Source organism: Protobothrops mucrosquamatus, unplaced genomic scaffold (genome assembly GCF_001527695.2).
Source record: "Protobothrops mucrosquamatus isolate PMUCROS unplaced genomic scaffold, P.Mucros_1.0 scaffold4774, whole genome shotgun sequence".
Classification (NCBI taxonomy): domain Eukaryota; kingdom Metazoa; phylum Chordata; class Lepidosauria; order Squamata; family Viperidae; genus Protobothrops; species Protobothrops mucrosquamatus.
In genome coordinates, this window is record NW_015390665.1 from 52,947 (window position 1) to 66,299 (window position 13,353).

At 52.6% G+C, this 13,353-nt stretch overlaps 1 protein-coding gene across 1 annotated transcript in view; it reads left to right on the plus strand.

Annotated features, from left to right (window-relative positions):
- The window catches only part of LOC107299297 (flotillin-2), a gene marked incomplete at its 3' end in the record, with an annotated part of 38,261 nt that extends 25,518 nt beyond the window's left edge, over window positions 1-12,743 (plus strand). The window contains exons 3-5 of the mRNA XM_015828658.1: window positions 8,399-8,489; window positions 11,911-12,034; window positions 12,625-12,743. Of these exons, the coding sequence (XP_015684144.1) occupies window positions 8,399-8,489; window positions 11,911-12,034; window positions 12,625-12,743 (334 nt within the window). The remainder of the gene's footprint in view (window positions 1-8,398; window positions 8,490-11,910; window positions 12,035-12,624) is intronic.
- Between the last annotated feature and the right edge of the window lie 610 nt (window positions 12,744-13,353).

Sequence of the window (13,353 nt, forward strand, 5' to 3'; positions counted from 1 at the left end):
TGTCCTTCCTCCCTCTCCTTCTCCATCCCTCCCACCCTCCCCTTCCTCTCTCCCTCCCTCCTCTGTCCTTTCTTCCTCTCCTCCCTTTTCCCTCCCTCCCTCCTCTATCCTTTCTTCCCCTCCCTCCCTCTCCTTCCTCCTTCCTTCCTTCCTTCCTCCTCTGTCCTCCCTCTCTTCCTTTCTCCCTTCCTTCTTCCCCTCCCTCCCTCCCTCCCTCGCTGGGTGTCTTCTGTGCAGCCTCTAATACCCCCTTTTTGTGACGGTGCTGTTCTTTTTGCTGTGTGGGGCACCCTGGGGGGGGTGGGCGAGGCTTTGCCAGCACAGGATGGTGTGCCAGGGGGGTGGCTGGGGGGGTGGGCTCTCCTCCCCCTTCTGCTTGTACTAACACAGAAAAAGACGAGGCTCTGGGTTTACCCGGGGACGACCCAAAGACCGTTGGGGGGGGAGTCCTCCTCCTGGCGGTGGGGGAGGGGAGAAGCTGGGCTGGGGGGTGGCCCTGAAAGCCCCCTTCGAGATTTCTAGGGCCCCCTTTGCAAGTCCCCAAAGTCTGCACCAGGTCCCCATTTGGAAAACTTGATTTAAAGTCCTCGCCGGCTCTTCCTCTGAAGCAGCCCCCGCCAGGCCCCCTTTTACAGGGGGGCACCAGATCCCCCCCTTCCTTCCCCTTCCCTTCCTCCATGCACAGATTTTCCCCTCTCCTCTGCCTGGGAAAGGGGGGGCAGGAAGGGAAGGGGGGGTTGGCAGGGCTGTCTCCCCTTCAGCTGGCAGGGCTGCTCCCTTGGGACGGCGGCCATTTCAAGCCGGCCTGGAGACCCCCCCCCGGGTGGTGGCATCCGGCCTCTGCCTCTGCCAGGAGTGGAGAGAGATGGAGGGAGGGGCTGGAGAGGGGGTCTCCCATGGCCCTTCCTTCCTTCCGGGCCATCCTCCAGGCCGTCCGGTGAAAGCAGACACAATTAATGGGAACCCAAAGGTGCTTTTTCAGGAAGCAACCGGACTTCCTTGTTTTGCCTTTGAAGATGTTTCGCTTCTCATCCCAGAAGCTTCTTCGGCTCTGACTGGAGGGTGGGGAACGGAAGGATCTCTATGGCAACAGCCTGAGCCCAGAGAAGGGACCCAGGGCACAACACATCCTGCAGCCAAGAAGCCCCCACACCCATTTGCACCACTCAGGTGACCTTAAGGACGCAGATGAACCTCCAAGTGGCCTCGACGACTCTCTAAAAGGAGGCAAATGACCAGCTGTCTGCAAGGACTTTAAATCCTTCCATTCCCTTTGAAGACGTTTCCCTTCTCCTCCCAGAAGCTTCTTCGGCTCTGACGGGATGGTATGGAATGGAAGGATTTATACTCCTTGCAGACAGCCGGTCATTTGCATCCTTTTAGAGGGTCGTTGAGGCCACTTGGAGGCTTGCCTGTGTCCTCAGAAGCACAGATGGGTGAAGAGCCTTCTTGGAACTGCTGAAAGGAACTCCACACCCATTTGCACCACTCAGGTGACCCCGCGGACACAGGTAAACCTCCAAGTAGCCTCAACGACTCTCTAAAAGGATGCTCTAAAAGGATGCAAATGACCAGCTGTCTGCAAGGAGTATAAATCCTTCCGTTTCCCACCATCCAATCAGAGCTGAAGAAGCTTCTGGGATGAGAAGTGAAATGTCTTCAAGGGGAATGGAAGGATTTATACTCCTTGCAGACAGTTGGTCATTTGCATCCTTTGAGAGAGTCCATGAGGCCACTTGGAGGTTTATCTGTGTCCTTAAGGTCATCTGAGTGGTGCAAATGGGTGTGGGGGCTTCTTGGAACTGCTGAAAGGACTGTGTTCCACACCCATTTGCACCACTCAGGTGACCCTGAGGACACAGGTCAGCCTCCAAGTGGCCTCAACGACTCTCTAAAAGAAGGCAAATGACCAGTTGTCTGCAAGGAGTATAAATCCTTCTGTTCCCCTTGAAGAGGTTTCCCTTCTCAACCCAGAAGCTTCTTCGGCTCTGACTGGATGGTGGGGAATGGAAGGATTTATACTACTTGCAGACAGCTGGTCATTTGCCTCCTTTTAGAGAGTCGTCGAGGCCACTTGGAGGTTTGTCTGTGTCCTTAAGGTCACCTGAGTGGTGCAAATGGGTGTGGAATTCCTTTCAGCAATTCCAAGAAGCCCCCACACCCATTTGCACCACTCAGATGATCTTAGGGACACAGATAAACCTCCAAGTGGCCTCAATGACCCTCTAAAAGGATGCAAATGACCGGCTGTCTGCAAGGAGGATAAATCCTCCCGTGTCCCACCATCCAGTCAGAGCCGAAGAAGCTTCTGGGATGAGAAGTGAAAATTCTTCAAAGAAAAACAAAGGAAGTCCAGTTGCCTCCTGGAAAAAGCACCTTTGAGACGACCATGGCCTGGATGAGGGAGAACCTCCGCAAAATTAACTGGAGCAGTTAGCCAGTGGAACGCCTTGCCACCAGAAGTTGTGGGTGCTCCATCCCTGGAGGTTTTTTGGACAAGAGACTGGACAGCCCTTTGTCCAGAATGGTGTAGTAGGATAAGAGTGTCCAGCCTAGGGAACTTTTTAAGACAGGTGGACTTCAACTCCCAGGAATTCTGGGAGTTGAAGTCCACCAATCTTAAAGTTCCAAGCTTGTGCATTCCTGGCGTAGGGTCTTCTGCCTGAGCAGGGGGTTGGACTAGATGGCCTCCAAGATCCCTTCCAACTTTCATTATTGTTATTGATTCCAGGAATTGCTGTTGCAGCTTGCCTCTAGAGGTTCTGGGTGATCCATCACTGGGGGCTTTTAAGAAGAGATTGGACAGCCACTGGTCTGAAATGGGTTAGGGTCTCCTGCTTGAGCAGGGGGCTGGACTAGAACAAGCGTCCCCAATTCTCAGTCCATGGACCAGTACTGGGCAGCGGCATGCCAGCAACCGGGCCGCACAAACAAGCAAAGCCCCATCCGTGAGATGCAGGCAGCATCCAAAACCACACACACTCCAGTTTGTGGGAAAACCTCTTTCCACAGAAGTGGTGGTCCCTGGTGCCCCAAAGGTTGGGGGGCTCTGGACTGAGGTCCCTTTACGAGCAGAAAAGAGTCTGTCCAGGACCGCAGCGCAGTTCAGCTCCCTCTTCTACCAGGCCCCTAAAAAAGTCAAAGTCAACCAGCTGCCCCCGTTAGCTCCGGATTCGGATCCGCCTGCTGGCCCGAAATTTATTGGGACTTGAGCCCCCCCCCCAGCTTCCCACCCACGGCTCAGCCTGCTGGCTTTCACTGCAGAAGGCAAGCAGGAGTACCCCTGCACAGGAGACGGAGAAAGTGGGCCCCAAACACCAGAGTTGGAAGGGATCTGGGAGGTCCTCTAGTCCAACCCCCTGCTCAGGCAGGAGACTCTATTATTATTTCAGACAAGGGGATCTCCAGTCTCTTCTTAAAGGCCTCCAGGGATGGACCAACCCACAACTCCCTCTGACTGATTGATTGTTTGATTGATTGATTGATTGATTGATTAATCAATTAACAGAATAATAGTTGGAAGGGACCTGGGAGGTAGTAATAATGTAGTAGTAGTAGTAGTTGTAGTAGTAGTAGTAGTTGTAGTAGAAGAAGAAGAAGAGGAGGAGGAGGAGGAGGATTTGGAAGGTACCTTGGAGGTCATCTAGTCCAACCCCCTGCTCAGGCAAGAGATCCTATTATTATTTCAGACAACTGGATTTCCAGTCTCTTCTCGAAAGCCTCTCCAGTGATGGAGCATCCCCAACTTGGAATACGGCATCCAGTTTTGGTCACCACGATGTAAAAAAGAGACTCTAGAAAGAGTGCAGAGAAGAGCAACAAAGAGGATCAGGGGACTGGAGGCTAAAACATATAAGGAACGGTTGCTGGAATTGGGGATGTCTAGTTTAACGAAGAGAAGGACGAGGGGGGACATGATAGCAATCTTCCAGTATCTCAGGGGCTGCCCCAAAGAAGAGGGAGTCAAGCTATTTTCCAAGGCGCCTGAAGGCAGGACAAGAAGCAACGGATGGAAACTAATCAAGGAGAGAAGCAACCTGGAACTAAGGAGAAACTTCCTGACAGTCAGAACAATTAACCAGTGGAACTCCTTGCCTCCAGAAGCAGTGAATGCTCCAACACTGGAAGTTTTTAAGAAGAGACTGGACAGCCATTTGTCCGAAATGGTATAGGGTTTCCTGCCTGAGCAGGGGGTTGGACTAGAAGACCTCCAAGGTCCCTTCCAACATTATCATCATCATCATCATCATCATCATTATTATTATTATTATTATTATATACTTCTGTTGGCAAGTCGTTCCACTGATCCATTGTTCCAGTTGTCAGGAAATTCCTCCTTAGTTCTGGGTTCCTTCTATCCTTGATGAGTTTCCATCCATCCGTTGCCACCCATTCCATCAGAGTGGGGGGGGGGGTGCCGCAGACAGACAAGATGCCTGGAAAGAGAAATCAAAGCAGGATCTGTCTCAAGTAGTCTCTGGAGGAAAGGTGGCCTGGGGTGCTCCCACCAAGGGGTCAGATCCTATCGGGACTTTCTGCCCCCCAATACTGCCCCCCTCCTAGGTGTAGGACCCCAAGAAGGGGCGGGCCATCTGCCTGGACGAGAGGTAGGCAACCTTGTCTCTTTTATGACTGGTGGACTTCAACTCCCAGAATTCCTGAGCCAGCCTGGCATAGCTTGGAAACCTCTCCCTTCCCCTCAGCATGGCTGGCTCAGGAATTCTGGGAGTTGAAGTCCAAGAGTCATAAAAGAGCCAAGGTTGCCTACCTCTGGCCTAGGCCTAGGCCGCTTTATGACTCGTGGACTTCAACTCCCAGAATTCCTGAGCCAGAATGGCTCAGCCTGGAAACCTCTCCTTTTCCCCTCAGCATGGCTGGCTCAGGAATTCTGGGAGTTGAAGTCCACCAGTCATAAAAGGGCCAAGTTTGAAGACCCCTGTCCTAAGTCCTCCTGTTCTAAGCGGTGAGCCTCCTAGACCAGGGGTAGGCAACCTTGGCCCCTTCGTGACTCGTGGACTTCAACTCCCAGAATTCCTGAGCCAGCATGGGGGAACTATGGCCCCCTTGATGACTCGTGGACTTCAGCTCCCAGAATTCCTGAGACATCCTGGCTCAGCTTGGAAACCTCTCCCTTTCCCCTCAGCATGACTGGCTCAGGAATTCTGGGAGTTGAAGTCCACCAGTCATAAAAGAGCCAACGCTGCCTATCCCTGGCCTGGACCCTGCTGGAAAAGGCTAATCTCCCCCGCCTATCGGAGCGCGCAAACAAACAAACAAAGCCAAGCTTCCTGCCCTCAATAACGCCAACTTTCTCCCCCCCCCACCCCTCCACAGACACACAAAGCCCCGTCTTTTCTCTCGGCGAGGGGCTTCTGTTGCTCTCTGGTAACCGCCTTGTGTGTTTGGTGTCCCACCCTTATTTATCGCTGCTCAGACTGTCTTTGGAAGTCATGACCATCCTATGTCGCTGTGAGAATATTGAGACGTCGGAGGGGGTGCCACTGTACGTAACGGGGGTCGCTCAGGTAATAACCGTCCCGCTTTCACACGTCTGCCTAACCCTTCTCCGTCTTGCCTCCTCCTCCTGTCCTACGCAGCACAGCAGCACCAGCAGCAGCAGCAAAGCAGACCGGGACCCCCTCCTGGCACCCACTCCTCTTTTTCTCTCTCTCTCTCTCTCTCTCTTTCTCCTTGGCTCCCCCCCCCCTTCTCCCTCTGGCTCTGGCTACCTGCTCGTGCCCTCCATGGTAATCCAGAGAGGCGCATGGGGAACGCTCCCTGGCACTCGCTCACCCTGGACGGCGCTTTGCAAACTTCACACAGCACCACCCGGCCGAGGGGGTCAAGGAACCGTCTGGGGGGGGCAGCTGAGCACCGGGGCATACCGTCCCACCCCGTGCTAGCTCTCTTTTGCCCAAGGAGACCCCCGTCCACCTGGGGCAGGGGTGGGCCATTAATTGTCCCGGAGAAGCTGGGATTGTTGTGGACAGAGCGGAATCAACAGGGCTGTGAGGTTGCGCCCGGACATATATGTACCTTGCCCCCCCCCAAAAAAAGGGAAAAAAAAGATACAGGTAGTCCACAAACGAGCCCGAAACCTCCGTGGCTAAGTGAGAGGGTCATTAAATGAGTCTTGCCCCATTTAAGGACCCCGTTTCTGGTCACAGTTGTGAAGTTAGTGACGCGGTTGTGAAGGGAATCCAGCTTACTCACACATACACACACACACACACACTGTGGGCTTTGCTTGTCCGAAGGTCGCCAAAGGGGAATCGCGTGACCCCTCCTGGGACGCTGAGACCGTCGTAAATACGAGTCGGTTGCCCGGTGTCTGAATTTTGATCATGTGACCACACGGGGATGCTGCAGTGATGAAAAAAAGGTCACACGTCCCTTTTTTCCATTGTGACTTTGGTCGCTAAGTGAGCTGTCGTTAGTCGAGGACGTAGAGAAATTGTGGGGGGGGGAAATCATTGTTTTCTAAGATAAAAGCAATCTATGCAGGCCGGACAGGGAGAGCCAAAGGGCCAGATGTGGCCCGTGGTCTGTAAAAACGCCCAGGTCTGACCTGGGACATCTGTTGGTCTCGATTTTCACATCAGAAAGTCACCTGCTTTAAAAACACAAAAAAGACCCTCCTCAAAAAACAAGTTAAGCTTCAAATCCATTATTGCCATCCTCTGGACATTTTAACCAGATAACCCTGCTTTAGTCTGAGGATAGGATAGGATAGGATAGAAATAAAAATAGAAATAAAATAGGAATAGAATAACAGAACAGAACAGAATAGAGAATGAATAGAATAAGGAATAGAATAGAATAGAACAGAATAGAACAGAATACAGAATGAATAGAATAAGGAATAGAATAGAGAATGAATAGAATACGGAATAGAATAGAGAATGAATAGAATAAGGAATAGAATAGAATAGAATAGAATAGAATAGAATAGAATAGAATAGAATAGAATAGAATAGAACAGAATAGAGAATGAATAGAATAGAATAGAATAGAATAGAATAACAACATAGAATAAGAAATAGAATAGAATAAGGAATAGAATAGAATAGAACAGAATAGAGAATGAATAGAATAGAATAGAATAAGGAATAGAATAGAACAGAATAAGGAATAGAATAGAATAGAACAGAATAGAGAATGAATAGAATAAGGAATAGAATAGAATAGAATAGAATGGAATAGAATAACAACATAGAATAGAATAGAATAAGGAATAGAACAGAACAGAACAGAATAGAGAATGAATAGAATAGAATAGAATAGAATAGAATAGAATAGAATAGAATAGAATAGAATAGAATAGAGCTGAAAGGGACCTTGGAGGTCTTCTAGTCCAGCCCCCTGCTCAAGCAGGAAACCCTATACCATCTCAGACAAATGGCTGTCCAGTCTCTTCTTAAAAACCTCCAGTGATGGAGCACCCACGATTTCTGGTGGCAAGCGCTCGGGGGAAGGATCGGAGGCCCAGCAATGTAGGGCGGCCCCTTCCCTAGAGGAAACCAGGGTTTGTTTTGGTCTCGAGACGAAAAGCACACCCCCCCCCCCTGAAGCCGGTGTTCACAGCAGTCTCTGCTGCTGGCCAGTTCTGAAGACCAGCTGAGCCCAGGACCCAGAAGGAGGAGATAATAGGCTTGACGTTGGCATCCCTCTGCCATTCGCTTGAAGGTTTGTTAAGGCAGGTGAAGTTAGGTGGACTTCAGCTCCCAGACTTCCCCAGGAACCGCCACACACCTTAGGGAATTCTGGGAGTTGAAGTCCATCCTCTTGAACGTTGCTGAGGATGGAAAATGATAAAAGACCCCCGGGGCTAATAAAACAAAAGAACCCAGTATCAGGCCGCAGACACTCTTACAGGTCAGGCACATTCACACATGGCTTGCCAGGCTATTACTATCTTTATTTTTTAAAAGGGGGGGTCCTCCTTAATTTTCAAGTCCCCCTCCTGTGGATCTTGGACTCTAGGGCTGAAGCTAGCCAGAAACTCTCGGCGTCTTTGGGGCTGTCCATCCTTCAGCCTCGGGACCTCCGGCCATCTCTCTCGGGGGGGGGGCTTGCCAGAGAGGGGAGAACATGCCGTAGAGCCCCCATGTCAGACCTTCCTGCGCCCCCTTCCCACTTCCCACCCCCAGCAGCATCTCACGATCCCTGCGTTGGGCGGAAAGCTGCTCTCCCAGACTCCCCTTTTGAGGGGGGGGAGAGGCTGAAGGAAACCGGCAGTCCGGTCATCCCCCCCCCCAAAAAAAAATGCAGGGAAGTGTATAGCCTCCACATTACCCTGGAGCCTCGCAGCAGGTGACCCACCCACCCCCAGCGAAGAAGGGGAGAGCCGGGCCGGCCAGCTGGAAACGCGCCGCCAATATTTTACGTCTCTTGGCAGGATTTCCCTAGAGATAATGACGTTACAGCCCAGGTGTGAGGACGTAGAGACGGCGGAGGGGGTAGCTTTAACTGTCACAGGTGTGGCCCAGGTACGGTACCTCCAACGCCTCTTTCCAGGAATGCATGTGTCTGCTCTGTCCCTGCCTCCGGCCGGCCGGGAGACCGGCGCTCGCCCAGACGGAGGGGGCCTCTCTCTCTCGCGCGCGCCAAAGCTGGGGATGGGGGCTTCTTCACTCCCACCCACCCACCCCCCGCCACCGGCCCACACTCCGCACAGCGGCCACCTTTCGGGTGGGAAGGCCGGCTGCTGCTGCTGCTTCTTCTGACGTGGTCGCTAAACGGGTGCTTCCCTCCTCCGCGCGCCGCGGAGGGCCTGCCGGGGAATCGACGTCACCGGATTTCGAGACGGGTCCCACCGGTGTCTGTCTGGAGGTTCTCCTCTGCTCCGGTTTTCCGTTTGGTGTCAGCTGTTTGTCAGCTGTTTGTCAGCTGTTTGTCAGCTGTTTGTCAGCAATGCTGCTGGGGGTGGTATCTATTTTGTCCCGGTAGGAGAGCATCTTTGTGGCTCAGGGTGGAAATGGGGGGGGGTCCTTGGTGCTCCCTGAGCTTGGCTGGTTTCTTGAAGACGTTTCATGACCCAGCTAGGGAACATAATCAATGCTAGAAGGGAGTGTTTTCATTTTATAGAGAGGAATACACAAACAGCCTTCTAGCACTGATGATGTTCCCTGGTTGGGTCATGAAACGTCTGCAAGAAAACAGCCCAGCTCAGAGAGCACCAAGGACCCCACAGTGCTCCTCCTGCCCCCTCCCGTTCCTCTCCTTCTCTTCCTCTCCCCTTTCTCCTCTTACACTCCACAAACCCCCTTCCCTTCTAGCACTGATGATGTTCCCTGGTTGGGTCATGAAACATCTGCAAGGAGAACCACCAAGTTCAGAGTACCAAGGACCCCGCAATTCTCCTCCTCCTCTCTGCATTCCCCCCACTTCTAGCACTGATGATGTTCCCTAGTTGGGTCATGAAATATCTGCAAGGAAACAGCCCAGCTCAGAGAGCACCAGGGACCCCACAATTCTCCTCCTCCTCCTCCTCCTCCTCCTCCTCCTCCTCCTCCTCCTCTTACTGTCACTGATGATGTTAACTAGTTGGGTCATGAAACATCTGCAAGGAGACCAGCCAGCCCAGAAGGCACCGCAGACTTCAACCCTGAGCTACAAATATTCTCTCCAAACCACTTGGCAAACCTCACTCCCTTCCAGCACTGATGACATTACCTAGTTGGGTGATGAAAAGTCTGCAGCGAAGCTCAGAGGGCACCACGGACCCCAGTTATTTCCAGGTTGTCCTCAACCTTACAACCACAGAATTCGCTAAGCACGTTGTTTAGGGAGCCACGGCTGATTTTGCCACCTTTTTCAGCCACGGTTGTTAAGGCCATCCGTGTGGTTGTGAAGGGCGTTGTGCAGCCACTAAGCATTTGTCCAGAATGATCTAGCTGGCTGGGGAATTCTGGGAGTTGAGGTCCACAATGCCTAAAAGCGGCCCAAGGTCGGAGACCTCTGATGTATAAGGTCTCCTGCCATCCGCAGGGGGCTAGACTAGAAGACCTCCCGGGTCCCTTCCAGCCCTACAATTCCGTGTTCTAAATCCGGCTTTGGATTTGGCTTGTTGGGAAGCCACACATTTCAGCCACCACCTCCCCAACAGGCTGCAAATCCTTTTAAGTGTTCGCCAAATGCCCCAATTTGGATCACGTGACCCTGGGGGACTGCTGCAACCGTCGTATGTCGCTTTCCCCCACTCCCCAGTGCCAACGGTCACTAAACAAATGGTCGTAAGTTGAGGGCTGCCTGCTTTTAGGACATTTTTTTAAAAAACAAGCCAGATGAAAATAAAAGTAAGCAAGCTAAGTGGGGGAGGGGAACCCTGTAAAAATAAAAAGGGGCTTCGGAATTTAGGTATTCGTTTGCTTTCCGTGGCTTCCCATCTCAGTCAATGGCTCTCAAGATTGAACCAAAGTTGAGTAGAATCCATGGGCTGGGAGGGACCTCAAGAGGTTGTCTAGCCCAACCCCCTTCCCGTTGACCTGCCCCACCCTCTTTCCCTCCCCCAGACCCATTTACTGACCCTTCTTCCTTGCACAGTTTGAACAGAGCCTGCCTGCTGGATTCCTTCCCTTGCCTGGATCCCAAAATACACTTAGCATTGCAAGGGAGCCCCAAACTCCTGTTACTAAGCGAAACAGACGTTAAGCCAGTTTTGCTCCGTTTTACGACCTTTCTCGCCACTGTTGCTAAGCGAATCACCGCCATTCTTATCGTTGTTAAGTGAATCTGGCACACACACCCCGTTGACTTCGCTTGCCAGGAGGTCGCAAAAGGAGGTTCACGGCCCCGGGATGCTGTGACCGTCACAAATGTGAGTCAGGGGCCAAGGGTCTGAGTTTCAATCACGTGATCCGGGCCGTTCTGCAGTGCTCGTAAGTGTGAAAAACAGTTCTAGGTCCCTTTTTTCCAGTGCCGAACGGTCACTAAACCAACTGTTGTAAGTCAAGGACAATCTCTTTCTACCTTTTGGCTGTGTTTGCACCCACAGCAAGATAATCTTGGGGTGCTGAAAGTGGGGGCTGGGGTGGACAGTGGGGGCTACGGAGGAAGAGAGGTATAAAAATATGTTGGCCATAGAATTTGGTACTGATTCCTGCCTAGTCCAGTTCAGCGTTTCTCAATCTTGCCCACTTGGAGACGGGTGGACTTCAACGCCCAGAATCCCCCAGCTCACAGGAAATCGGGAAGCCAGCCAGCTGGAGCATTGTGGGAGTTGAATTCCCCCCGTCTCCAAGCGCCCAAAGAAACACAGATTTAACATCTGTATCAGGCCACGAGTCGGGGGGGGGGGGCGGTGTAGAACGACCCCTCAATTCAAATAGCTGTGCTGGCTGGGGAATTCTGGGAGTTGAAGTCCGCCTACCTTGAAAGTTAATCTTCAGGTCGAAAAATACTTGTCTAATTAACTGGAAGCGCCATCTGTCGTGCCTGGGTGGGGGCCCAGGGACCCTTTTTAAGGTGGAGACCCCGTGAACCTAGCAGAATACAAGACTTAAGGAGGTTTAACCTGAGTCCACCATTTTCGTGTCTACTCTGGAGGTCAGCTGTTTCTCCTTGGGTTGTTCTCCTGATCCAGGGGTAGTCAACCTTGGCTCTTTTATGACTCGTGGACTTCAACTCCCAGAATTCCTGAGCCAGCTAAGCTGGCTCAGGAATTCTGGGAATTGAAGTCCACGAGTCATAAAAGAGCCAAGGTTGACTACCCCTGTCCTGATCTGTCCCCCGTACTGCAGGCTCTTCAAAGCGGGGAGGGGGTTGGTTCTGGGGGTTCTCTCTGGTGTGGCCCGTCGTTTAGGGACCCAGCCCAACCGAGCCAGGGCGATGCTAGAAGCCAAGCGAGTGGCCGGCTCTCCTTGGTCTTCTGCGGACTCTCCCGCCATGCTGCCTCCCTTTGCCCTGCAGGTGAAGATCATGACCGAGAAGGAACTCCTGGCGGTCGCTTGCGAGCAGTTTTTGGGGAAGAACGTCCAGGACATCAAGAACGTCGTCCTGCAGACCCTGGAGGGACACCTTCGCTCCATCCTGGGTGCGTATCGGCCGGAGGGAAGGCGGCCTACGAGGGTCACAAAGAAAGGAAGTAGCTTGCAGGGCGTCCTAACCGGACCACAAGCTGTCCCCTGGCTTTGAGGCTGGTCTACCTGGTCAGGCCAGGCCACTTAGGATGGTACAGTTGCCCCAAAGATGTTTTTTCCAAAAGGCGATTGGAATTTGGGGTTTTTTCCCTCGGAAAACATTTTGCTTCTCATCCGAGAAGAACAGATCGTACCTTGCTCAATAGTAGTAACTGTGAGAGGGATCTCGGAGTCCTAGTGGACCATCCCTTCGATATGAGCCAGCCGTGCGCTGCAGCTGCCAAAAAAGCCAACACAGTGCTGGGCTGCATTAACAGAGGGAGAGAATCTTCAAACTTGGCCACTTTTAAGACTTGTGGACTTCAACTCCCAGAATTTCTCAGCCAGCCCTGAGGAATTCTGGGAGTTGAAGTCCACAAGTCTTAAAGTGGCCAAGTCTGAAGGCCCCTGCCCTTGAGTGTTGCTCCCCTCCATCCTGCTTGGCTGTTGGTGTGTGTGTGTATGTGTATGTGTTTTTCCTCCACCCATTCTCTCTGCCTTGCAGGCACTCTGACCGTCGAGCAGATTTATCAGGACCGAGACCAATTTGCCAAGCTGGTGCGGGAGGTGGCGGCGCCAGACGTGGGCAGGATGGGCATCGAAATCCTCAGCTTCACGATCAAGGTGCGAGGGGCTGGGGCCAGGGTCCGCCTTCGGGCAGGCGCTCTGGCAGAAACCAGTGAGGAGGGGGATTCCTGGAAGGGAGGGAGGGGGTGCCTCCCAGGTAGCCTCTGTGAGAGAAAGAGGGTAGAGACAGCTCCCGCCTAATAGCTCCCAGAGGGTGTCGTAGAGGGAGAGTCGAGTCTTCACGCTGGCAAGAGTCTGTCGAGAGGTGTGAAAAGGCTAAAGAATCACCTGCCATTGTTGGCTTGGGGCCTGACATAGGGTGACTGAGGGGTTCTGGGAGTTGAAGTCCACACACGGCCGGGGGATTCTGGGAGTTGAAGTCCACACATGGCTGGAGGATTCTGGGAGTTGAAGTCCACACAGGGTGGCTGGGGGAATTCTGGGAGTTGAAATCACACACAGTGGCTGAGGGATTCTGGGAGTTGAAGTCCACACACAGTGGCTAGGGGAATTCTGCGAGTTGAATCCACAAACGGTGGCTGGGGGATTCTGGGAGTTGAACTCCACACACAGTGGCTGACGAAATTCTGGGAGGTGAAGTCCACACACGGTGGCTGGGGGATTCTGGGAGTTGAAGTCCACAAACAGTGGCTGGGGGATTCTGGGA